This window comes from Indicator indicator, chromosome 1, assembly GCF_027791375.1.
Source record: "Indicator indicator isolate 239-I01 chromosome 1, UM_Iind_1.1, whole genome shotgun sequence".
Classification (NCBI taxonomy): domain Eukaryota; kingdom Metazoa; phylum Chordata; class Aves; order Piciformes; family Indicatoridae; genus Indicator; species Indicator indicator.
The window spans coordinates 103,832,495-103,859,448 of record NC_072010.1 but is presented as its reverse complement, the minus strand read 5'-3'; the positions used below and the strand labels follow the sequence as shown (position 1 = coordinate 103,859,448).

Sequence of the window (26,954 nt, the reverse complement as noted above, 5' to 3'; positions counted from 1 at the left end):
ACAGAAGATTTGATGGAATTTTTATATGCTGATTATCTGTTCTGAGTTAGTGCTTATTAAAAGAGGATTAATCTACAGTCATATTTGAGGAACAGCTTATCAGAAAAAGGAATGAGACTTGGCCAGCAACATTAAAGTTTTCATTTGCAGCAGGAAAATGTGGCCTACTAGAGATAGGCATACAGGAAGCTTTCTAAAGCCTTCTTGCCCCAGAATGTCAACTTAGTATACTTTTGTAGTTTTCCAATTCTAGCAGGCATGAAGATTAAGTTTAACCTTGTCAGACAGTATTAGTCAATGCTTCGGGTACCTCCTTGTTATTTAATAAAAAGCCTGTGAAAAGCTCCTTAACGTATGCTGGTCTTCATACAAATATATACATAATAATATCCTTAAATATTTATGCATTTTAAATGTAGTTTGGATTATATTTCTGCATTTTTTACAGTTCTTGAAGTATAAGCTGGTGGGAATTCCTTCAAAATCTCTCTATGCAGAGGTTATTTTTTCATCTTCTTTTGAAAACCAATCTCATCCCTGCAGGTCTTCAGCCTTTCTAAGAACATGTATCAGATGCAAAGACTGCTGAAAGAGCTTTTTTTGCTTCCTCAGTGATAAAAAGCAAGGGAGATTGGTGGGTCAGCGATAGAAGCATCCTTCCCTTCCTCCTTTTACATTGCCCCTTGAAATTGCTCTGCTTCCTTTTGAGTGGAGATAGGATGAATAAAGCCAGCTGTCTGTGTGTTTTATTTTAACAGTGACATCTACAAGCCTGCATTGCATTAAGTATGCTCCTATTCAGCCATTTAGACTTGTTTTGTAATTACAGAAATCAAAAAATGCTGACAAAACCTACAGCAGAAAAGATAAACATAGTGATTGTGTTGGCAGCCTGACCATATCTTCTGTTGTTAGCTGTCTTTCTTTTCATAGTATTGATGCTAAAAGAAAGGAACCTTCTCTATTCAGCCTCAGGTAGCCCATTTATGGATGGCATCAGGATTATTTTTTTTTTTTCTGTAACATCTTGATGACATGCCCACGTTTCAAGAGGAATTTTGATTATCTTATTTCATATTACGAAGCCTTTTCCACCAAGAATAATAGCTAAAATACTTTCTTGTTTATTTTCTCATGAAAATTATAACCATCTGTGCATTGCTATACAGGAAGGAAAGTAAACAAAAGAACCTGTATTCTTTCCTAGTCCCATACATATCACATAACCCAGGCACAGTCTTCCCTGGGAAAAACCAATGTCACTGCAAGATGAGTTCTTTTCTTAAAAAACCAAGAAACAGTTATTGCCACCAGGATACACAGGTGGAACTTTTCAGAGTAAACACTGTGTTATTTCTTTGCTTTTCTTCTCAACAAGCTCATATGCTACATCCAATCTGCAACAGTTATGGCTCTGGCAAAGAGGCTCCAATGTCACATCTTCATGTTTCTCACAGCATGCCTTAGAGATTTTCCATAACTCACTCCACAGAAAATAAAATATGTCTGCCAAACATTGCTGCAAGCTCCTACTAGGTCCCCCACTTTAGCTTTGCCTTGTAAAGGTATCAAGAAATATAAATATTTTGAAGACAAAAAAATCTTGGTTTTTTTTTTACCTTATTACATGCATAGCTAAAGCTTTACACACCTGCGTGTGCTATACAAGTGGTGACAATATTACTTTAAAATTATATCTGGTAGGTGATAATATAAACAAGAGCATTAATCCCAATAATTTTTCAGAAAATATGTATGAAATTCCCTTTAATTTGTAAACTTAATTTATAAGTATTGTTACTGATTGTGCCTTTGTTTCTTCTTTTCCTTATTTCTTGTTACTTTGACAAATCCAGGAAGTCTGTGAAATGGAATATTAAGTTGAAAGGGAGAAGGAGAAAGTAAACAGCATCTAATGTACTTTTGACCAACAGAGTAAGGCAGTCTTTGCATATTCAAATTAATCACTCTGTATTGAGTGATACAGTCATTTGACAGTGACAGTATCATGACATTTGAAACAGCATGAATAAAAGTAGCATCAACTCCTAAAATTAATAACTGCAATGTTTTACCACGTCTTTTTTTTTTAAAGCAGACTTTTAAGTAACACTTCCCATACTTGCATTTTTATTTTGTTTTCATTAATTGGCTTGATTACAACCTTTCAAAATTCAGCTATTAACCATTTTGATGTGACATATGGCTGCAGTGGTTTTCTAATATTGATATTAGTCTGTTCTACAGTGAAGGGTAATTAATTACCCTACTCAAGCAGTCTTCTAGTAGCACTTCCAAAGGGGCCACTTTTGTCCCCTTGGCTGAATGCAGACTGTGAAATTATCCTAGGAGTTGATAAAGTTATGAGGATTCTATAAGGTAACAGAAGTATTTTCCCAATGGATTTATGTAATTGATAATTTTTTTAATGGTCACAACATTTCTATTGGGCATAGTAATTTTGTCTGATTAGAGTGGTGTTTAATAGAAAGCCTGATCTCGCATTAGTGTAGTTTGGACTAATATTTGGAAAATCTTGCAAGTACTCTGGGAGCTATAATTTAATAATGGGAATATCTGTCTTACAAAGGTAAATAGTATTTCCAAACCAAGGCCTATTTTAAGTTAATCTGGCCACAGATTCTTCCATTTCTCTCTGAAATTCAAGCCTTCATCTTATCAGGATGCAGGTGCCCAGGACATTGGAGTAATTCAGTAGTCTGCCTTATCTATGCCTGACAATAAATAATGGGATATTGCCACTGAGAACCATAGTAGTCTGTTGGCCTTGATTCAAAATATTTGCTAGTGCTTCCAAAAGGAGTATCAAATGTTGTCAATTAGCATCTCACTAGTAATGTGGGTTTACCTATATTGGCCTGAAATGTAATCCTGTTAACAAGGTTTTTTGTCAAACACCTATGAATGGAACCATGAAAGCAATTGTTTCCCTGTGAATATATCCTCGATATCCCCCATGACAAGGCTGGAAACACCTTTTCTTCCCAGTGATACTAGCTTGTATGCATTTATGTGTGGGTGCTGTTTCTTATACTCTACTTCTTATGGAAATGGTGCAACTGCATGCTTTTTTTTTTCACCCCTTCAGCTCTAATAGAGCTGCCAACTCTTTGTCCTGGGAAATGGCATATTTGTGTGGTGACATATTTCTGCATTATGACATGATGCTATTAACTCACTGGTGCAATGTCACTATGCACTGAAGCAAAAGCATGCCAAGAAAAGAATTTCATCCCATGGCTCCGTCTTGCAACACAAGGGGCAATGAAGGGGCCTGTAGTAAATTCAGGCTTTTTGCCCAAGTGGCTCGTTTGCCTTGCAGGCTACAGAACAAATTGATGTTAATCATTAACATGAAGTGAAATCCTAAACCAATTGTAATCCTGATGTGTTTAATCTTTTCTTATAATTCCTGTACTTTATTATGTGATAATACCAAAAAGCCTCCAATTTGGACACTGAGCAATTTGAATTGTTACTTTTAATTATTACTAATTGATTTTTCCCTGTCTTATATGTGTGTGTGTGTGTGTGTGTATGTTTGTTCGTTGTTTTTTTTTTTTTCCCAACCAAAACACAGTCACTTTCCAAAGAGGAGATGGAGGACTAATGAGCAATGGAAGGTATGTTTCTTTGTATAAAGGTCTTACCATTGTATTTGGTTTTAAAATTAGAGATCTGAAAAATTCTATGGGTGATGCACTTGGGTAATAACTGATCATTGGGAAGACTGACAATGCTGGCGGGAGTTAAGTGGCTTACTACAAGGTTTAATGACCTATCTGTTGTGCACTTTGGAGGAATCAAGCCCAGATGTTTCATATCTCCCAGATGCCCTGGAAGAAACGAGTAGTAAATATCACAAGGAATGTGTTCATTTGTTACCAGGATGTTTATTGCATTAATTAGACATTAGCAAATGAAGTTGCTGTTGTTTAAGACTCCTTATTGGCTCCCCCTAAATTGCTGTGAGTGAACAATTACACTTAATCGATCATGAAATAAATGATTCATGGATGATGAATAGGCTGTAGATTGATAGGACTGGATTCCACAACTTTGGCTACTCAATTGAAATTGATAAAAGCTGATAACAGCCGCATATATCCTCATCTATTTTCCCTTTGCCAATATGGATATTGTAATTAGGCCCTGGTAATAACTTCCAATCTCTCATTTAATCAATATTTTAGCAAAAAGAGATTAGGCCTAATGAGAGCTGGTAGATGTGGCAAGAAAGCGGCTGGATCTTCTTATTGCCGTTTCCATAGAAACCGATGTTTCTCTTAGGGATTGTACCAGGCAGAAGTCTGTAACATGCAATGATCGGAGATGTTGTTCCAACTTCATGAGTGCATTAATAACCTAGAAGAGCCGCAGAACTGTGGAAGGTTTTTGTTTTCATCTGGGGGAAGGAGGTATCTACAGGAAATTGTTTTTCCTGTTAAATAGAAATGCAAACAATCCACCTGCCTTGCTAAATTCTTGACTGTTTATCCTGGAGTGAGAGAGATATGGTGCCTTATGGCCCAAGTGCACCTTCCACTTCAACATACTCACTGTTTAATACTACTCTCATAACTGGGAATTACAGGGATATAAAATCCATGCAGTAGTGGCAGATAAAGATAGCTGTGGACTTTCCATTAATCCTACTCAAACCTATTTGCCTCTAAACCATCCAAGAATGCTTAAAGAAAGAGTTACCAGCCTGTAGATGACAGGCATGCATTTGGGATGCAAGGGAAGAAAGGAATCGTAGCCCAAAGTCCTGGAAATGGCTGACATGGAGGAATCAGTTTGAGTGATGGCTCCCTTGAGGTGGTAATTTATCATGCAGCCCTGGTGTAGATCCCATGATGGTGCTGCCTAACCCCTCTATCACACAGAAAACGGAGTTCATTTGAATTCTGGCAGAATCATGACGGATGCCTAGTCCCACTTCTACTGACAAAGTTGATTTGTATATAACCTTAATTAACTACTCAAGGTCTTTAAATCATCAAAGGCTACACAATTTTAATTTGAAATAAATTAAAGTCGCCTAAACTGTTTGTTACCTACAGTGCTTGGAGAACAGTGATACAATCTCTTCAATTGCAAGTTACCTCACAGATATTTTAATTTTGCTAATATGTGTTTATATGTGTGTGTGTGTGTATATATATATATGTATGTATATTTTTTTTTCTTATTCTGCTTCAGTCGACCAGGTCTGTTGAATGCAAGTGACCCCAGTTATCCTTGGCTTGCAGACTCTTGGCCTGCCACAAGTCTGCCTGTAAACAACAGCACTAGTGGACCCAATGATCTTGGAAATTTTGGTCGTGGAGGTAGGTTTCATTTTTTTAGGTCACTGTCAAGTATACAATAAGCTTCTGTTAGACAACATCTATGATGAACACTGTGTAATAATTTTATCATTATAGTTCTTTCTGTGGTTGACTCAAGGTTGTATTTAAAATATTCATTTTTCTTTGTCTCTTTCTACTTCTTTAAAATGTAGATCTAGTTTGTAATCTACCCCACAGTGGTGAGACAGAGTGTGCTTATCATCTCAAGAGAAATCAGTTTGTTTCTCAAACTCATTTCTGCTTGTGTGGATGTGAGCAATCTGCTGTACAAGGCAACATAGTCACAGATAGAGAATGTCTATTCCAGGAGGACACTGGGGGGATGTTCTTTTAGCAGAACAACAGAAGAAAGTTGCTGCTGTCAGCTGACCCATCCTCTTCCTCCTGAGAGACTGCTCCCAGTCTGTAAGACTTTAGAAACTAGTAAGGTGACAATCAATCACTTTGGAAATTCAAAAGCTTAGACAGGCAGTTCTAAAATTGCCTTTAAGAGTGAAATCCACATTATGTCCTAGATACGCATTTGAGAGTAAGACTGAATGGGAAGCACAGGTCTGGAATTTTGTAAGGCCACAAAAATGGTACCACATCTTCTGAGGCAGCAAGCTTCCCTCAGGAAGTACTTCAGCATGACTTCATGTATTCCAAGAGTTACAAAACAAGTTGGATATTAGAGAGTTTTGGGGAAAGTGTCCAGTGGGTGATGTGTGTTCATCTTTGGTCTGAAATGTAGTGTGTTTTTTTTGCTATGACAACTTGGGTGATTGTGGCCCTTTGTTGAATAGCATTTTGAGTGGTCTAAATTGAGGCCAAAAATGTAATCTGTGGTTGTACTGAAAATTCCCAGAATATTTGGAGAACCTCAGCTTATTAGTAAGAAAGAGTGAATATTCTTAGCTGGTAGGAAGCTATGCAATTTTCCTATCAAATGTGTGCAATTATATAATTCTCCATTTTAAAACTGATGATACCACTTCATCTATCAGAAACATGCTTTAAAAAGATAGATATATGTCTGAATACTTGAGAGAGAAGCATTTTGCAAGTTTTTACTTCTGTGAGTCTGCATAGGCAACACAGACAGGTTGAGCTGAACTTACTTTGTTTTACACATCAACAAGAGAATTTATTTACTAATCTTCAATCCATTGTATTTTGATGAAGCTAACTAGGGAGAAGAAAAGTCTTCCTATTGTTGATGAAATGCAAGAAAGATAGGACTGTGCTGTTTTTCATATCTCATGCTGCATTTACACATAGATGCTTTTATGATTGTACTCACCCTGGAAAGAACAATGGATATATGCAAATATATAATAATAACAACTGGATTTTCAAATATAACCTATAGTGTACATCAGTTATAATGTTTTTGCACTCTGATACACTCAAATTTAGTCTCTGTTTCTGCAGTCTTTCTACTGAGCATTTGTTATTGCCATATTTATTGATAGTATTATGTTGTTGCCCTGAGACTGCAGATACTATTAGAGTCCATAGTAAAATGTCCACTGTTGCACACATAAATATAGCAGAAAATAATTCTGTGGTCTAAATGTTGATCCCGGGGGAAAAAAAAAAAAAAGACAAAAAAACCCCAAACCATAACAAAAAACACAAGCCAACACTCATAGAAAAAGCCAGTGGGAGGAGGCCATAGCATCATACCTCATTGACAGAAAAGTCTTGAGACAGTGAGAGAAAAATTGTATTCCTTGAGGTTACACAAAACCCACATCTGAGTCTGGAACTGAATGCAGGCCTTGTCTGAATGCAAGAACTCTTTTTTTCTCTGGGGCTTAAGGTACATACAAATGTCTGTGATACCTAGAATGAGGTCTGAACATCTTAACTACAGGAGTATGCATTATCTTAAGTATGATCTACCAGTTGGAATCCATATCTGCCATACAAATAGCAAATATCTGCCATACAAAAATCAAATAGCATCTAAATGATGCACTCTCCTAACAAGTAAATTCAGAATGAATTCAAGTTTTTGGACTCTAAATAAATTAAATATATAAAATTGGTATCACTTGATATACTGACCTCAGAGTAGGAAGAGGGTTATCTACTGAGCTGTGGTTCTCTTTGGGACATCACGCCAGTCACCATTAGATTCTTCACACTTCAGTAATCTCAGCTTCTAAATCTAGTATTCCACCAGCAAAGGTCACTGCAATGTTTAGTAAGGAGAGAGATTGCCAATCTAACTGATTAAAGATACAAATTGCAGTATGTGATAGGATTCAAAAAGATGTAGAAAAGTCAACGGATGCTTAGTTAAATATGCTGTACTATTTTTCAGGTAAACATACTAGAGTATTTGAGCAAGTTGTTCTCCATTCTCAGCACTGCTGTGCGATTTTAAGGGATTGATCACTTCAATCCCCTCAGAATAACAAATTTTCTTTCACATATCAGGAACAACTTGGTTTCATCAGGGTTTTCTTTTGTTGAAAAGGAGAAATGCACTAGCTAATGTCAAAAAGAAAATTAGATGAGCCAATGCATAGAACTTCAAGGAAGTCAAGATGGTGCCCTTAAAAAATTACTTTGAGGGCTTTGGCATCCATTTAAGAGTTTTGCTACATATCTGCTGGGAAAGTTTTCTCTGTGATTTGTAGATGCACTCCTTTCATCATTTCCCTGAAATCCAGGCAGTTTCATTGGTTCTGACATATAGTGAACAATTGAAAACATTCTTCAGTGGAGAAATATTCCAAACTTCACTTTCACAGTTGAAGGTATGGGGGGAAAAAAGATGGTTTTAGGCAGTGAGACGTGAAGGACAAGTGGTAGGCCTGTCACAAATGCTGATAGCTTGGCTGTGGTTGTACATCATCTTCCCTTCGTTGGCTCATGGACCTGTCTCAACTGAAATGCAAACGTGCAAATTGACACATTTTATTTTTTCATCTAAACCCTTGATACTTTCAGGCTTCCTGTGCATCAAAGATTTGTTTCATTCCCCTGTGTTCACCACAGATGTGCTGCCACCAGTGCCAGGGCAAGGAGATAAAACTGCCACTATGCTTTCTGATGGAGCCATTTACAGCAGCATTGACTTTACCACGAAAACCAGTTACAACAGTTCCAGCCAAATAACGCAAGCTACACCATATGCCACCACCCAGATACTGCATTCCAACAGCATCCACGAGTTGGCTGTCGACTTACCTGATCCTCAGTGGAAAAGCTCAATTCAGCAAAAAAATGACCTGATGGGATTTGGTTACTCTCTCCCAGAACAAGGCAAAGGCAACAATGGTGATTACACCTCTTTTTTTCCACAGCCCTTGGCTCTATATTGTATCATCTATGCATGGATTAGAAAACTCTTTTAGTATGTGGGACACTGTTCATATTTTACCTTAACTAATGCTTACCTACCTTGCATGCGTGCTGAACCTCACACAATCACAACATAGATTGTCAGTGCTTTTGATCCTCTTTGTCCTATGCTAATTACCAAGCCATCTTCCTTTCATTAGGTTAGGGTAGGTATACATTAAAAATAAAAGAATTAAAACTTGCTGCCCCACCACATCTGCTGTTGACTTGCTAACTGCATGTGTTGCATGTGCTTGTGCTGTCAACTAATCACACGATGCCACTATGACCTTTGCCCTTTAACCCTTAGCCTTGCTTTACATCCCTGACTACCGCGTGGCTGAGGGATTGGCTAATAGATTGCCACACAACCAGTCACAGGATTTCAGCACCACCAGCTCCCACAACAGCTCTGAAAGGAGTGGCAGCCTCTCAGGTTGGTTCCACTGCTGTGGGTGGGTGAGGGACGGAGGGGTGTTGGTAAGCAGCTCACCAGAGAGGCAGCAAACTTCCCAGGTGCACTTTGCAGATAGGTATGAGGGTGCCCACCCAACATCAATGAACAGCACCATGTTGGCACTGGAAAAAAAAAAAATCCTTTTGCAAAACTGGAGAATCCTCCCAACCAGCATGTGTTGGCACAATTGCAAACCTTGCTTTGTCACATCTTTTTCCTGACAGCACAGTTCATGGAACAAACGTTTCCACATCAATCCTCAGTTTATAGATCTCTGCACCCTGAACTTCATGAGGAGATTAATATTATTGTTGAATTGTTACAAATTCCCCATTCCCACGAGGTGTTTTTCAGTGAAACAGCTCAGAAATAAATGTAGGGCCCTGAAGGATGACTGGGGTTTCAAATGTTGTGCCAGATCTGCATAAGAACAGAATGTAAATTTCATGTGTGTGCTGCATGTTATACTGGAAACATGTCGCATTTTCACTGGATGAAAATGATCGTAGTACATGTGGTTGTGTATTATATTTAAACACACCTTTCCCTTGATTTCTTTAATTTTGCTTACTTGTTGCTTATGTGATGCATAACTATGTCATTGTCTTCCAAGATAAAAATGATAAAGCCAGCAATTAAAGTGGAAGTCTGCTATTTCACTTCTGAAATGTGAGAAAGCTGAAAGTGACTTACATTTCAAACTCATACTATATCTGTAACTTTTTGAGCAGTTGTAGCAGTAACAGATCAACCCTAGAAATGGCTTCTTAATGTCAGTTTCAGTGACTATCCAAACTGAATGTTGAGATTAAAACCTATAATCATTGGCCTGTAAGTCAAGTAAACAAATTTTTGCAAGTTTTTGTGTTCTCATGGGGAGTATTAAGTGATTTGAGTGAGATCAAAAAATAGACTCATGGCCTCAGACAGGTATCTGGAAAAGAAGTTCATGTGATGCTTCAAGAAAGGTTCTTATTCCTTGCATGTGAGGTGCATTGGCAAGTAGCTTAGGAAATTAACTTACTTCTCTGGCTGCACAAAAATGCAGGAATTGATATGCTGAGGTACATGTGCCAGTTATGAGAGGGCAGTATCACACTTCAGATGCGTTGACAGCTACAGCTGCCTGAGAATGTTTTCAGGAAACACGAAGTTTCATTGGAAAATTCCAGTTGATGAAAAGTTGAACTTTGAACAAATATTTCAAGTGAAACATGTTTAGTATAGTGTTTTGAAGTAGATTTTATGATGATGCATGAAAACTTCATTTTATCCAGTCTTTCTATGGCCAGGGCACTCCTGCTGTGATCAAAGCAGCTCACACCTGGGTACCCAGTGCTCACATGAAAGTCAGACTATTGGACAGAAGAGTTAGTATTTTGCTCTCCCTTGATCACTAATTATATTTTTAACATGGCTAATTATGTCTGTAATACATGAGAAACTGGGGAAGACCTTCAAATAGTCTGATAATTAGAGCATCACTGCAGTCAGAGACCATCTTTGATTACATAGTCCCAATCAGGGTGAGCAGGGACTTGTTCTCTCCCTTCTTTAGTTAGTACTTTGAGTATTACTTATTATGTTTCTGTCTCTCTCACATGAATATCATGAGAAATCCTATCCCATTGTGGAATGAAAAATAGCTAAAACTCAGCAGCCTTGCGAGGCAGGGAAATTTTGTGGCTGAACTTTGCGTGGCTCCCAGCTTATGTCAGTGCTGGGTCATCTGCCCAACTGGCAAATTGTTTTTCCAGGATCTGATTAATCTAGAGTTTCAAACAAAATAAAACATAAAACATCATTGCTATTAGGAAACAAAACTTCAGTGCGATAGTTTTCAAGCACATATCAGGCACTATGTGTTAGGTGTCTGTTGTGCTAGTCTGACAATGGAGTAAGTCTGCCCATGGAGTCAAAAATCTCTTGCTCAACTGTATGGTGTAGGCTGCTTTCCCTACCACTAATGACCTTGGTGTTCCTTTCTTCTGTTGCTTCATCTGAACAGTTCTTCAGCTCTTTGTCACTCATAGCTCCATTATCTTTGACCTTTCTCTCCAAAACCACCCCAAATCCACATGACTCCATACTAGCACCCCACACATCCAAGCTCCATTTTATCAGTATCCCAAGATTACCAAGATGCTACACTTCCGACATCTTCCCTTCCACCTGAATTAATCTCTAGGGTGATGTTCTCTGCATTTCTCTTCAGTGAGTATGCCTTGTTTAATTCCCCCAGCAACACGCAGACATTCTCTTATGCATGTGCTTACCTCCCCAAGCAGCCTCTCCTTAGCTCCTTCTGGCTTCTACTCCAGTTGACTTTTTAAGAATTCCCCTGTGCCTCACAAGTTAAAATTAATGTATTTCCTTTGTATTGTTCTGTAGCCCTATTTCTGACTCTACTTTCCACCATACCTATGCTTTGAAAGTTTCATTTTCACTCCAAAAGGTTTATGTATTTGTTCCTCCATTGCCACCATCACTGAGGTTTCTTTTCTGCTGATTGAAATGTTCTTTTCTGCTGATTGAAATGTTCTTTTCCTTTTCAAGAAATCCTCCCTCTCTGTCAGGTTACAAAAGAAGGGAAGAGCCAGTCTTGCATCCTAATAGATGGAATGTCAGCTCAGTTTACACATAGTAAATGTTGGGATCTTGAGTGGACTTACTATAAATAGTCCAAGACAATGAAGGAAGAGATCTGGTCTGGAATTGAGTAGTGGAAAGCAAAGTCTTTGCAATGCGCTGCCAGCCAGGCTGATTAGAAATCTTGCTGGACTTGTCTGTCTGTAGCAGCCACAATAGGAGTTGAAAAGAGAAATCTTGGCTACTTCTGAATCATAGAATCACCATTTTCTTCCCTCTATTTGTTCTTATTTTGGTCCAGCTGACATCTGGAGATAGCAGAAGAAAGCCGTTGTGTCGCAGATGAAAAATAGACACATGCATGTCTGTATTGCTAGAATTGCACCTCCTTATGGGTGTCATTATGCCTAAAGTAAGACCCATGGCAAAGAGAGTGGTGCTTGCTAGTGCACACTGTGCCATCTTGCCTGCCAAGTCAGTTGATTTATTGCTGTTGAGAGTTTTTTGTATGTTTGTGGGGAGTTTTTTGTTTGTTTGTTTGTTTGTTTTTTGGATGACTCTTATGAATCAGCAAGAGACATCATTGAGTAGAATGGATTAGCTTGTGCTTTTAGCAACAGGCAAGAGCTGAGTGACTGCCAGCTGGGTACCCCACTGAAAAAGCATATGAAAAAACATTCTTCCATTCAACGATTCAGAAAGTTTGAAAGCTACAACAAAATGGCAATAAATAGGTAGACCTAGAAGTAGTCAAGAGATGAGAAATCTTCCTCCTAATGAATTCCTTACAAGAAAAAAATGTCAGGGCAAAATAAGTGGAACAAATGGATGAGAACTTTCTCTGTAAGATGACCTTCCCACAAACGAAAGCATCTCAACTGGAGAAGCGTGTACAAATACAAAAAGAAAAGATGGCTTAAGCAAAATGCATTGCTTGCTTTAGTTCTATTAGCCTCCTCCATGACAGTTGTACATCAGAAATAGAAAGTCTTCTCCATAGTGGCAGAAGGTATTTGAATCCTGTGAAGCAGAGTCCTCAAACGTTGCAGATGACTTCCTGATGTTTTAATAATGGAAACTTAGTAAATTTACGTCAGAAAAAATTTTTTTTTTGTTTTGACAACTTATAGTTGCCATTCTGTGTGACATACTGAGTCTGAGGACAATTTTTCCTTGATTATGTCCTTAACTTTTGTGTTTTCACAGAAAAAGATTACTGTAGAATGGTGTTAGAAACACATTGGATTCTGACATGTGAAATAATATATTTTATCCATTAACGAATTCTAGAAGTCATAAAGCATACATGAATAAATCAGTAACTATATTTTGGACACAGCAACATATCTTTCCTTAGTTGTGCACTGTGGTGCAAATATATGGACTTTTAAATAATAAGTGGTTTCAGCAATTATGCAGAATATTTTTCCATTCCGTTCTATTATTATTTATAACCTTGTAACAACATTAGTATGTTGATGCTGATTCTACTAAGATATAAATACATCTTTTTTGGGACATGCCATCTGGAATCAGAATTCCTTCCAAAAAAATGTAAATAGCTACCTTTTTCCCCCACATTATATCTCTAACTTTTTAATTTTCTTTTTGAATTTGCAGGTGGCAAAGGAGGGAAAAAGAAGAAAAACAAAAATACTTCCAAACCCCAGAAAAATAATGGTTCAAACTGGGCCAGTGTTCCACTCCCACCCCCTCCTGTGCAGCCCCTTCCAGGCACAGAGCTGGAACACTATGGGATGGATCAGCAAGAAACAGGGTAATTTTTTTCCTTTTTCTTTTGAAGAAAACTCTGTTTCTTACAGGCATGAGGCTTTTTTTTTTTTTTTAAAGAAAAGAAATTAAAAGAAATTGCTAAGTGACAATATTATTCTGTTTATTAAAAAAAAAGGAAAATCCTTTAGACTTATTCAAGGATATGGAGGAGGAATGTTTTAATAACTTTTCCTGATAAAGACTGAAGATGGAAATAAAAGTCACCTTGCTGCTTCATCCTGTAGGGTTTCTCTGCTTGTTCATGCTGAGAAATATCTTGCTTCTCATCTAGTTTAATTGAATTCTGTTGTAACTGCTTGCAGATGATGGGACTCCGAGTGAGTGAAGATGACACAACCTGAGTCCTGGTATTTTTTCACTGCTTTTATATTTAAAAATATTAGAGCCAACAGAAAAAAACCAACCAACCAAACTCACGCTAAATTGGGATAATTTTAGATGATTGACCAATGGGTAATAATCTTCTCATCCTTTTTTAAAAAAATTTCACAGTTGAGGAAGGCATACTAGTTACAGGCCTTTTAAAAGTATTTAAACAACTGTTGAGTTTCTGAAACTTTGCACTTACTTTTAATAACTTGAACTGTTCTCAAGGATACAAAAATTACACAAAAAGCAATAAATGAGTGAAAAAGACTTTTCCTGCACAGAGAACAATTATGGAATACTTTTTTTATAAAGTTAAATTAAATGTGCTACCAGATATCGAATTCTGGAGGAAAATTATAATACACAGAAAAAGAGTTTACTGTGGTCAGCTCTGATGGAGCCTTTGTGAATCATTTTTTGTCAGGGACAAATTTCTGCCTATTTGAATATATGGATTAATCAATATATTCTATGGATGAAACATGTTTTTAAAATCATTGTAATAGCTTTACTGAATAAAAGTATTTCAAGTGTTGTCTCTTTTGTAAGCATAAATTGGTCAGCACTATTTCTAGAATGAAAATTAGAATAATTAAATATTAATATCTGAGTTTATACCAAGTCCATCAACTCTTGAAGTGAATAACTGTAAGTCAGTGTAGTTCCTTTTAAAATGAAGCCCAATCAGGCTATTTTAGAGTTAGATTTTCAAAACAAATATGAGAGAAAACTAATAACCTTACTGATTGTAAGTGTCATTTAAATATAAAGGGAAAAAATGCATATAATGGTTATGGTTTGTATTCTGTTATAAAAAGCTAAAATAAATTTAAGATGGTGTCACCATATAATATTTGTCTTTATCAGTTTATATCCTTAAAACACACATGCAGCCATTTCACTAAAATTATTGTGCTTTAGAAGACAATAAGCTTGGACTTTCTTTCAGGACAGTGAAGCAGCGCAAAAGGTAAATGGAAAATCCCTTGTGACACTGGGATTGACTTCAGTAGCATAAAGTATCTGTTATTTAACTGGAAAGAATTATGTTAGTCACCTTGACAACACTGTTTTTTTAAGGATAAGGTCTTCCAAGTTCCCAACAGTTCAGACATAGTTATTCCTTCAATTATCTTTTGAAATGCTCTTCTCTGTTTTTTTTTTTTTTAATATCTTATTAATACTGGTTGTAACAAGACTTTCTAATGTGTGTTTTACCAAGCACAGACAAAAAAGTGAAGATTAGACTCAGTTTCAGTCTTGAAATACAGTAATTTGCAAGCAACTTCACTGAATCCAATGAATTCGCAATGCCTGGATTTCCTGAGGATGTATCAAACAATAATGGCTGTTCTGTATTCAGAGGCTGATCTTGTTTCTGTTTTCAACATGCTAAAATGCAATGAATCATAGACTGTATTCCTTATGTTGCTTTTAAAACTGTTGTTTCCCTAGCAAGCTCTTTCCTTTGAAACTTTGACCTTTTTTATGGTCTTCTACAAACATCATGCTTGTTTCTTGTTGTCCTCCTTAATTATATCTGTGTTTACCACCATAACTTTGAAGTTTCTCTTTGCTCTCCAGCTATCAATGTCATGAACCAAGCTTTTTAATAACAAAAGAATACTATAGAATAAAAGTGCTGAGAAGGGAATAAAAATCAGGAACACAGAGAGTCATGTTTGTTAATTAGAAATTATTTAGAGATTTGATTATCGTGAAATTATAATCACAGGTCCCTAGTAAAAATTTCAGTACTTCAATTTTAATAAGAAATATTGGGAAAAGGTTGCATGCATTTTCACCCAGTTCTATTTACTCAGAAAACTAAAAAGATCATGGATGTCATCAATATTCAGTATGCTGGTCCCAGAAGTTTCAATAACTGTATCAGTTATGTGAGGTATAGTTCTTATCTAGTCTGCTAGGTTTGCTAGGTTTTTCTGGAAGATTTTTTTTTTCAAACATGGTTTAGAACTGGTGGCTTTTCAGACATCTTGCATTATGAAGACAAAGGTTCTTGTACCTGATATATTAAATCTCAATGTCATTAATTTTAGGCTTAGGCTCCTTTCCATTTCAAACAAAATTTAGATAAAGATATGATACTTGTGCAAAATCTATTTACTAAGAAATCTGTTTACTAGCAAGCTGAACATCTGGGGGTTCAGAGCAAGAATGGTCAAAAGGCAAGTACATCCAAAGCTCGTTTATGCATTACTGAAAAGTCACCAAGGAGTCTGTTTCTGCCCTGTCCCTTTTAAAGAAGAAGCTGTTATACCAAAGCATGAGGTTGAGAAAGTAAAAGTAAGTGGCAGAGCTATTGCACTGCACATTTTTAGTAGTGTGGGTTAGGATGGTCCCTTCACCCTTGAATGGCAATGTCATGAGTGAGTATTGCAAGGAAAGACAAATTAGAGCTAGTCATATCTTGTCTCCTACATAATTGAATTTGTCATATAACATTTTCTTAAATTTCTGTTATGAAAGTGGTAATGATCACTTGCTCAAAAGCTCAATGACAAGTGTTAAGATGCAGCATATATTTGCACCTCTGTACACAAATTATGTTTCTCTATCTGTATATAGTCATATCTAGACGTAGATTTAAAGTGGTATTTGCTTTAATTACAACATGTGTCTTCCACAGACTTTTGTATGATTAGTTCAAGTTGGCTTAGCTAACTTGAATCTGTGCTTTTAAATACAGAGTATAGACTTTTTAAAAAGGAAAAATTAGTTTAGTTAATTTTAGAAACCTTTGTGTTGTGCTTAAAGGAAATGTTCTGTTCATAAAGTAAGTTTCAAAATTTCCCTGTCTCAGTGTTCCCAGCCTTTCTGTAACACAGCTTCACACTTGAGAGAACTGGCAGTGATTGATTTTTCTCTGGGAAACTAGTAATTCCTTCCTTCCAAATCAAAAGCCTTAAAGGAGTATTTCTAAACTCATTTAAGAAATTTATTGTATTACAATGCATTGTCTGCATGCATTGTACTCATAAGGGGTGCACTTTGTCAGCAGTCCTTGGAGGGGGAAAGAAGATAAAGTGACTTAGCTGATGCTTGCCAAATGGCCTTTTAGGGTCTGAGATGGTTGTCTGGTTGCCCTTTGAAAAGAGCTGTCTAACCTGAAATACACTGGGAGTCAAGAAGAAATGTATGCAGATGCTCAAGGGACTGCAGACTGACTGGGTGTTTGAAGATGGGAAGAGTAGACAATGTTGAGATTTGAGTAGTGTGATCATCAGCAGAGCCTTGCACAGCTGAAGTTGTGTTCAGATTTGGGAAACAGGGAATTACTTTGGGGGGATAATGCATAGGGAATGACCACCGTCAGCAGGGCATATGTGTCTTAGGTAATGCTGGTGTCTCTAAGGGACACAGTCGTGGGTTGATATTGTAATACAACACTGAGTTGAAAAGTCAGAGGACAGAGACAAAAAAACATTGAATTACTGGCAAGGATTGCATAAGAATTAGTAATAGAATATAAAGCTTTTGTTTCTAGCCCCGATCATCTGTACCATCATATCTTACACCTTTGGTATAAGACTGAAAATTGGTATTGATTTATCTTTTAATTTACATTAGGCAAGTGTGTTGCAAGTGTTCAGAAATTTAGCACTGTCTAGCTGAGTCCCAGTAAAGACTGGTTAGGAGGTGGAGTCCTGGCAGAGCTGTCAACATGTGGCTAGTGTATTTTATCAGTTGGTGCTGTGACATAGCATATGCTTAGTGTCAGTGCTGCTGCAACATTAATGTATTATACATCTTGGTAGATACCTATATGCAATGTGTAAACACCAAAATTTATGTGGAAAGTGTAGCTTTTTATTTAAGCTACACAATAAAACCAGATAATTTATAGACAAATAAAGGGGAGGATAGGAGTAAGGAAGTTCAACTATGTAAATCTCACTCTGCCTTTTAAGAATTCAATTATTCTCATGTATAGATCCAGTTTTCATGTGTTCTCCTAGGTTAATGATCAAGGAATTGAGTTAGTTCATTTTTGTTATTTTGAGTTAGTTAATTTTTGTTATTGATTGTGGTATAGTATTATCTAATCACCATTAACGAATGTGATTAATATTTTTTTTTGTTGCACATCTTGTTCAAGTTGCACAGATGTTGTAGTAAAAATTAAATAGACTCAGTAAGAGAATTTAAGTAATGTTAACCCTATTTTCAATCAATATTAAAACTTACACTGTGCAAGAGGATGCAAAATGTAGCAGAAATTCTGCATATCCTCTGCTGCACAACAGAGATGAGATTTGATATATACTAAGTTTACTTGGTTTTTATTTTAGGTACGACAGTGATGGTTGGTGTCCACCTTTGCCAGTTCAAACCTACCTACATCAGGGCATGGAGGATGAGCTTGAAGAAGATGATGATCGTGTTCCCACACCTCCTGTCCGAGGAGTAGCTTCATCACCTGCGATCTCCTTTGGGCAACAGTCAACTGCAACCCTCACACCTTCTCCACGAGAGGAGATGCAACCAATGCTTCAAGCCCACCTTGACGAATTAACTAGGGCTTACCAGTTTGACATAGCAAAGCAGACATGGTAAATGTTTGAAGGGAGCACTTACAGTCTGGGAAATGAAAGCACAAAATAATTTATTCATTGCTAACATAAGTGTTGACTGTATTCAACAACATATGAGTAATGTTTCCAAGTCAGTAAAATGGAAAAAGAAATAGAAAAACTCTATCTACAGTGTGAAGGCCTTAAACATTAATAGGTACTTTTAAAATTATAATGCTTGGTAATATTAAATCCTGGCTAAAAATACATAAATATAATATTTCTCTGGAGTTTAGCATAGATTCACTTAAGTAGTTAACACCCACATACTCAAACCTTTTGCAGTTCAAAGTGCTCTTTTTTTTCAGGCCAGCAAAAGATACAATTTTTTAAGGATTTTTGAAAACATTGAGATTCAAAATTTCTGATTAAAAATAAGAATAATAATTTGAAAGAGCAATATAGCAGCTTTTACCCTGTATCACATAAGAATGACGCATTTGCATCTCTGACTGTAGTTTGAAATGCCATGAAAATTTATGATTTATATGGAAACCCCTGTAGCAGGACAGTTTTAGTATTTACAAAGTGGATCTAGCGTTTTAGAGTGCTTTATGCCTCTTTAAAGGAAGAGCAAGCAAATACCACAGTAACATTTCCCTTGCAAAACAAACAGAAGCAATCTCTTCAGGGACTGAAAAAAGAACTTGTCAACTGCAGCAGGATGGGGATATGGTGAAGGTCAGTTGCTTTCTGGATGTTCCCTAAGCAGCAGTTGTCCTTTTACAACTTTTCTATCCAGACAAAGCCCATGAATCTCAGAGGACAGGAGCAGAGCTAGTTACCGATTGGCGTGCTGCCAGCAGAGGAGCAGCCTTTCTTTGCTGGTAAATAAAGCCACAAAGTTATTCAGCTTGAGCTACCATAAATAGATCAGGCAGGTAGGCAGGTGGTGCCAAATCAAAGCCAGCTGTTTTCCCTGGACACTGTGAAGCCTCGAGGCTTGTCTGCAATCTGCACTCAATCAACAGGGTACTCTTTGGTCCTGCTGCAGCGCTACACTGCCAAGCATGGACCCTGGCCTGCCTGTGGGACAGATCCAAATCCCAGGCAGCAGCTAGACCTGGCCTGTTGAAGGTAGCTGACATCTGAGCCAGCACACAGATGCATACCCTGTCTGCACCATCAGTCACTGCTGCATTTTGCAGCTGTTACACTTTCTACGCCCTACAAACCATAGGTGCCAATCTGTGGGAGGATAATGTAGCAGGATGTGTAGCAAAGCCTCTTGCAGCTGACAGGAAAGGTCTTGCTCCCTTTTTGGAGAAAAGAAAATTGATTGGAAACTTTCATAATGTGGTCAGGAATGTACAGCTTTTTACTTCTCTCTTGTATAAGGTCAATGTACTTGAACCTGAAGTTCTGAAAAAAGTAACTAGGAGATAACCTTTATTTTCATACTAGGACCTCATAACAGGCATTGAGGTAAATATTGAGGGTTGTGAATGCAAGCAATTTCTGTAATAGTGACAACTCTTCAATGCTTCACTGTTGTTTGACTGGGCATGTACCATGCTGTTCAGCAAATGCTGTTCAGAGTCAGTGGAAAGTCCCTCATTGTCTTAAACAGGAAAGAAGATTTCTTAGTTTTCACAAAGTTCATCTATCCAGAACCATCGAGTCCTGTCAGATAGGTTACTGTAGGAGTAACAGAAGAGATATATAGAAACCAGCCAACCAAAAATTTAAGAAAGAACACATTAGAGGTTATTGGAAAAGTTCATAGTCATTAAGGCCTTGATCCTGCAGATCACTGAAGTATATTCTTAACTATAAGAGAAATTGACTTCAATTGTTCTATCACATGCTTAGCATTAAGCATATATTTAAGTATTTTGCTTGACTGGGAGCTAATCACACTGTTTATTGAGGGTTAGTTAGATGGTAGTGCCCTTTAGTGTAGTGTTTTGAGCTCGGCATAGATAAGAACCTGGTGTCTTGGCAGAAAAGCGTTCAAGAACTGCTAATCTGAAGGAGGTTGTATGTTAGAAGGGAAGCATTTTTCCTGCAAAGAAGCTTCAGAATAAGCATCAAGTTAAAACCTACACCAAAGTGGACAGAGATTCCAGTGACATAACTTTTACTGTGGCATTCTCAGATTTGGTGGGTTTAGATTTAAAAAAAAAAAAAGGGACAAAAAAGTAAAGCTCTTTGAATAAAGAGAACCACTGCACTTATCAAGTATAGGCAGTAGTACAGCTCATTAGAGCTAGAAAACGAAACAGGTAACAGTTCTAATTTTTTTTCTGTTATGCTAATGTCCAGGCAAGAGACCAACAGAATACTGGATCCCACCCAAAGCACTGCTGATTGAGATCAGGTCCACAGCACCTCTTGTACAGCCACTCAGGGTTTCCTATGTGCCTAAGTTAGTAATTTCAAGCATGATACGTGCTCTTACACCAAGGTCAGTCGGGCCTGGGCCCCCTGGCACAGCTCACTGTGTACTTTTAGTGCTGTGGAGAATGCTGATGGTTGTTCTTTGCCCCTCTAGCCTCTCAGAGGCCACACAAATGAAGCTCCAAGCCTCATGCTCGCCTTTGGCTATTTAGCTATCCTGTGGGTGATTTTTATCATAGTTTTTCTTTTTTTAATTGTGATTGCTGCATGTAGTAATTTCACACATGCTTGCCCTAATACTCCTGCAATTAAATCAATTAAACTGCTTGGAATAAAGCAAAATAAAGAGGTCTCATTGATAATGGGTTCACTGGACTTGAAAATTTCTTCTGTCCTGCTAGTCATTTTCTCCTCTTCAGCACGACTTCTACTTCAGCACTCTGAGTCTGTTTAAGCAGAAGTGAAAATTAATTTTGGTTCAACATGTGGTTTGCAAGGTGGAATATTGGGTGAGATATTTATATGCTAAGCTGAGATTCAGAATTATGCTTTACTGTGGACTCCCTAACTGATTTACGTTGTAAATATACAGTGTTCCTCATCTCTAAAAGGACAGTCTTGACCTTCCCTATCTTACAGGACCAGAAGTATATTTAAGACTGGAAAGTGTGCGGGTACTGTGGTATTAGAAACTATGTATATAACTGAACTGACCTTTCTTGAGTTTGACCTAACAAGCTCTTTTTATAAATCTATTTCTATTGACCATGACATATCCATTCTGATGACATTTTCCTCTTTGTTTGTGTAGGCACCTCCAAAGCAATACACAACCTCCTCAGGCTCCAGTTCCACCCCTAGGATATGTATCTGGAAACCTTATTTCAGATTTGGAAACAGATGTTCCAGATGATGAGGATGATGAGGATGATATTGAAGAAGAAACTGTAGAAATCAGTAGGCCACTAAGAGGTCTAGAGCTTACGCCAGGCTCCAGTATGGACAATTTGGACAGCTCAGTGACAGGTAACCAAATGCAGTGAACAGTGACATCAGCGTATTTCTAGCAGTAAAATACATCATCAGTCAAACACTTCCTAAGTGAAAATTTATTCCACTCTATTTCTCTAACATTTAAAATGTGTTAATATTAAACACTAAAAGAAGGATTTGAAAATACTTTGCTTTCCTGTGAAATGATAAGAAAAGTCATGAATTTTAAAAAGCTTTAAAGACTTGAAAGAAAACTCAATTATATCCTAGCTTTCATGAAAAGTTCACTCTACTGGAGAAGCAAGCTAGTTACATAAAAAGGAGGGGGAAGACCATGGCTTAGGAATATATATTTCATAAATCAGAAGCAGCATGAAAATGTTATCTTAAAGCTGTTTTAGATATTGTTGTTGGTAAATGCTTTCACAGATGACGGATGTTAGAAACTTGAGAATAACTATAGTTAGATCAGCACAACATTTATTTATAAGTACAACATTTCTGTAGGAAAATGTGTATTTTGAAGCTACTTGCTGAATGTAGTAACTGTTCCTTTTCAGTGAAGGTATTGAATTATTCTGACATGCCTTCCTTCACTGTTTCTTGCCCTTTACATGCCGTGAAAAGTTACAATATGTATTATCAAAGGGGACCTAGAAATCCACATTAAGTTAATGCACAGAATCCTAATGAGTAAAAATCACTGTTGATAAAATGTAGGGCATGAAAGAATTTTTTAATAATGCAGATATTATATGGATGTACTCTTTGTAAGCATCAGCATAATTCCTTCCAGGTTGAGCTGGAGTCTCTATATAAAATACTGTACCCATAGTGTACAGCTATACAGGAGACCCAAGTGTACACAGCGTCCATAGCTCATAAAGACTTCTTCAGTCTTTGATTCTAGTGTAAAACCACTGATTGTTAGTTATATTTTAAGGGAGATTTGCTCAGTGCAACTTACTATAGCACTGCTGAATTTCACCTCGTTGTTCTGGACCTTTGAAATTCCAAGGATTTTTCACCCTTACTTAAACATTGTTATTATGAAAAGACTGCAGGAATGTGGCAGTGACAGAGCATCAATACCTATAATTTTCTTCCTTTTCCCTTCTTGAATTAAATAGGGTGTACCTTAATCCCACTTTCCAGGTTTTCCTTCACCCTGGGGCCAGACTGCTTGCCAATCTAATTAAGATTTAAGAATTCTATCTCTTCTGCTGCGATTTGAAATCCAGATTAAGTGAGGGCCATGGAGTTAAAGTTTAAATCCCTGAATTGATAAGGTTAACTTATTAGTACATGAGTATGTTAAGTCACTTTTCTTGAATTTCTAGTGTAATCTCCTTCAGGCTATAATTCTGCATATTTCTGCATATCTTTCTAATGGCTCAGAAGCCTTTCCATGCAGTCAGAGTTTTGCACTGGTAATGCAGCAATAAATTAAAAAAATCAGTTTGCTATACATTTTCTATTTGGTATGTATTAGTATGTCAGTGTTGATATATCCATAAATCAGACAATGAATGTTTTCCACATTTACATCTACACCTAATATTGTAGACCAGTCTACCAAGCACAAAGTGAGAAATATCTACATTTCTTCTCCAATTTGTAGACTCCTGAACTCATTAGCATTTATCATTTTATTAATAATATCCAAGCTTATTATAATAGTTACACATTTTGTTTAATTATTGGAGTTTTTAGTTATTAGACTCTTAAAAACTTCTTGGTATTTTTTTTAAAGAAATAGGGCAGAACCTGGTAATGTATTCTGGGAGTGTACATAAGGTGATCTAAATGCAATTCCACTCATCACCATTATCTTGATGTGGTCTCATACAGATGAAAATTAAGGTTTTTCTTTGGCTTTTTCTTTTGCTGGTTTAATTACTAGCTGGATCTGTTCCTTAATCTAGTCCACCACATGTTAAGGTGTTTGACAGCACTACAGGAAGGGAATGTACAGCTGGAAGAAAAATTATAGACTTTCCCTATCGTATACAGCCAACACTTAAGTTGACTTAAAATAATTACAGAACTATAGCCTTATAAAAATATACCCATTTGTTAGCCTCAGTGATCTCTAAAATAGCAGACTTTCTAAATAACAAATCTACTTCTGTTTTCTTCAGTTACTATATGGGTAAAGCCTCAATTTTCTGAGAGTTTGTTTTGAGCTTGTATTTTGCTAGACGTGAAAGGATATAGCTTATTATACCTGGGAAAATTGCTTCAAAAGAGAGTTTTAATTTTTGTGTATCTGTTTCTGTTAACTCTTCCAGACTGCTTTTACTATTGTTAAGGAGGGTATAAAATATTGCACTAATCGTTTCTAATTTGTTTCTCATTTTTTAACTTGGGTGCTTTTAGAATACTGTAGAACAACAAAGTTGTTTTTCCTTACACTGAGAATATGTAAGCTACTTCTTTTCACAGAGCTTTTGGTGCCTTAAACCAGTGTTTTCCCAGGAATTTATATACCACCATATTTTCACTACTTTAAACGTTATTTTTTAAATGGAGGTAAATAAGAACAACTGATCCAGATGAAGCAATATTTCTATTTATGTTTATTTCTATTTATGCCCTGTGAGTTCAGTGTTTGTGAGAAATCTAAATCGTCCACCCTTGGCCCAGACTTCCTTCAAATAGAGTGTCTGTATGGTGAGCAGGGCAAGTTTCCTAACTCTGTGCTGTTACCATACTTCAGCAATGACTTGAAGATACTGTCGGAATGAAACAGTACTTTGTTCTTTATGGCTGAGCTAAGACTGAGGTTTTCATCCAATGCCAAATGTGAGAATCTCTGAGGAAAAACACTGGTGCTGTATGAGCACAGCATAAAACTGCTAAATTGCTCTGAAATCACCGTCTTACTCCTTTAAATTGTTTAAAAGTCAGGTTGTCTTCCAGGCCCTTGAGTTTTAGTTCCAGCTAACTGAAGACTCAGACAAGGATTTAATCTGCGCTATTAAGTTTTTCTCTTTGCAGGTGGCAGAGATATAATGTTGACATGTATAATACAGTGAAAAGAAAGTATTGCACAGTATCTGTATCTTAACATTTTCTAGAGATTGCAAAGAAAACTCAAGAAGGGAGGCTTAGATCTGAACATTTGTGGAAAGGAATATAAAATTAACCCCAAAGTTCTGCTTCATTCTCAAACCATTCAGGGTTTGTTAGCATACCGAGTTACTGATTCTCATTATACAAAAAAAAAAAAAAAAAAGAAAAAAAAAAGGAAAAAAGAACTGAAAAGCAGCTGTAAATCTTCTGCTAACTTGAGTGTTAATTCACAGTTATTTAGGGCTATTTTTGCTTTCAGAGACACAGAAACACACTGGGGTTTGGGGTTTTTTTTCTTATGTTTAATGTTTGCCTTTATAATGAATTGCTGTCCAGAGTTATGGCATGCAGAGTCTGTTATAGTATTTTAGTGTAATAGAATTAATCAATTTCATATGATGACTGTATAAGAAATTAATTTGCTTCTCAATGACATTGCTATGAATGATGCTAGTTTTGCTCACCAAACTGTTATGGTCTGGGGGTTTTCTTCACCCTCTACTTATTTTCCTCTTCTGCTGCACCCCTATGAACCTGGTAGTGAGAACTTCTTTCATCTTAAGTCCTGGTCATTCTGACTGAATGCAGACATACACCCATTAACCAACATGGAAATTAGAACATTTTTTTACCTAACTGATAGAAATTGATATAAGCAGAGAGATATTCTCATAAACAGTACCACTGCAAATGGTTAGTATTTTTTTTTCAGTAGAATTACATATATCTGAAATTATAAAGATTTCCATAGATTATATAGTTCATCAGGGAAGAAAATCCCTTATTTGGCATGTTTTGGTCTTGATGAAAAGAGTCACTAATAACTGTCTGTATGGTAGAAGTCGTTCATTCGTTGTGTCCGAGTACAAAACTACACAAAATCATTTTCATGAGCCATATTTTACCATTGCAGAGTTCAATATTTATATCGATTTGCTTTGGGATACCTATTGCAAAAGATTCTATTTTGTAAGCAGATTGACAGATTGCATTTAATAGGAAGAATGTGTTTCATGGTTTCAATATGTGCTCAGAAAATAGGAAACTGCTACTTTTTGTATCTCATAAAAATGGTAATGCAACAATTAGCAGGGTCATACTGTAAAGCACAGACTTTAGCTTAATGGATCTAGGGATATGCATTCATCAGCAACGATGGATTTAGCATAAAATGACATGTAAATGAATTGATGACTGATCATAAATTAATTTTAGTGCTGAAGAAGTAATAGAGACACAGCAAGATGCCATTTTATCATAGTATTCTACTGCTCAGCAACATTTGAGCAACTACTTAATGTTCTGTGTGCATTTCTTCTCTAACAGCTTGAATAAATTTGAGAAATTTTTGTGCCTTTCAGCAATATGGAAACCAAAAAAATCTAGAAAGATTGAAAATGCAAACATAAATAAATCTGGATAAGTTACATAAATTCATTTTTCATTAAATGTTTATGAAGGGCATTAATTAAGATTGGACCTGTGAAGTGGCAAATATGTATGTATGATATTTTACCTCTTTTTATATAGTGCTTGCTGCTCCAAACCAAAAATTTTAAGACTTAAGGGTTTGTTTCAAGTGTGCAGTTAAATATTTGAGCAAGTTCAGCAAAGTATAATGTAAAATGTAAAAACAGGTCTAGGTTTTGAACTGTGATCATAATCAGAATCTACACTCATCCCCTTCTATTATTCTTTCTTATTTTAATGGTACAATTGCTGTTGCTCCTTTTATTCCATCACTTCCACTAAAATCAGTGGACAATATTTTTAATCATGACAGCAGTCAAATATATCCAAAAGAGGATAATGTCTTTCTCCTGTACAAATAGTAAAGGAATTCTGTAACTCATTTTTGCTGAAGCATCATCAGTCCCCAACGACTTCATCCGTAGTTCACAAACCTAAGCAGTCTAGCTGGGTTCCATCAAGAAACCTGCACAGGAAGAGGGGTTTAATATTAGCATGTGCTTAACAGTCTCCTTAAGGAAAGCACATGCAAGTCCCAGTGACATAATTTGTGAACTTTAA

General features: G+C 36.7%; 1 protein-coding gene across 1 annotated transcript in view; it reads left to right on the top strand.

The window, feature by feature from the left end:
- Nucleotides 1–26,954, top strand: part of ROBO2 (roundabout guidance receptor 2) — a 409,048-nt gene that overhangs the window by 359,588 nt on the left and 22,506 nt on the right. Inside the window, exons 20-26 of the mRNA XM_054392730.1 lie at nt 3,602–3,644; nt 5,227–5,354; nt 8,367–8,648; nt 9,022–9,147; nt 13,378–13,534; nt 18,234–18,494; nt 21,667–21,881. Of these exons, the coding sequence (XP_054248705.1) occupies nt 3,602–3,644; nt 5,227–5,354; nt 8,367–8,648; nt 9,022–9,147; nt 13,378–13,534; nt 18,234–18,494; nt 21,667–21,881 (1,212 nt within the window). The remainder of the gene's footprint in view (nt 1–3,601; nt 3,645–5,226; nt 5,355–8,366; nt 8,649–9,021; nt 9,148–13,377; nt 13,535–18,233; nt 18,495–21,666; nt 21,882–26,954) is intronic.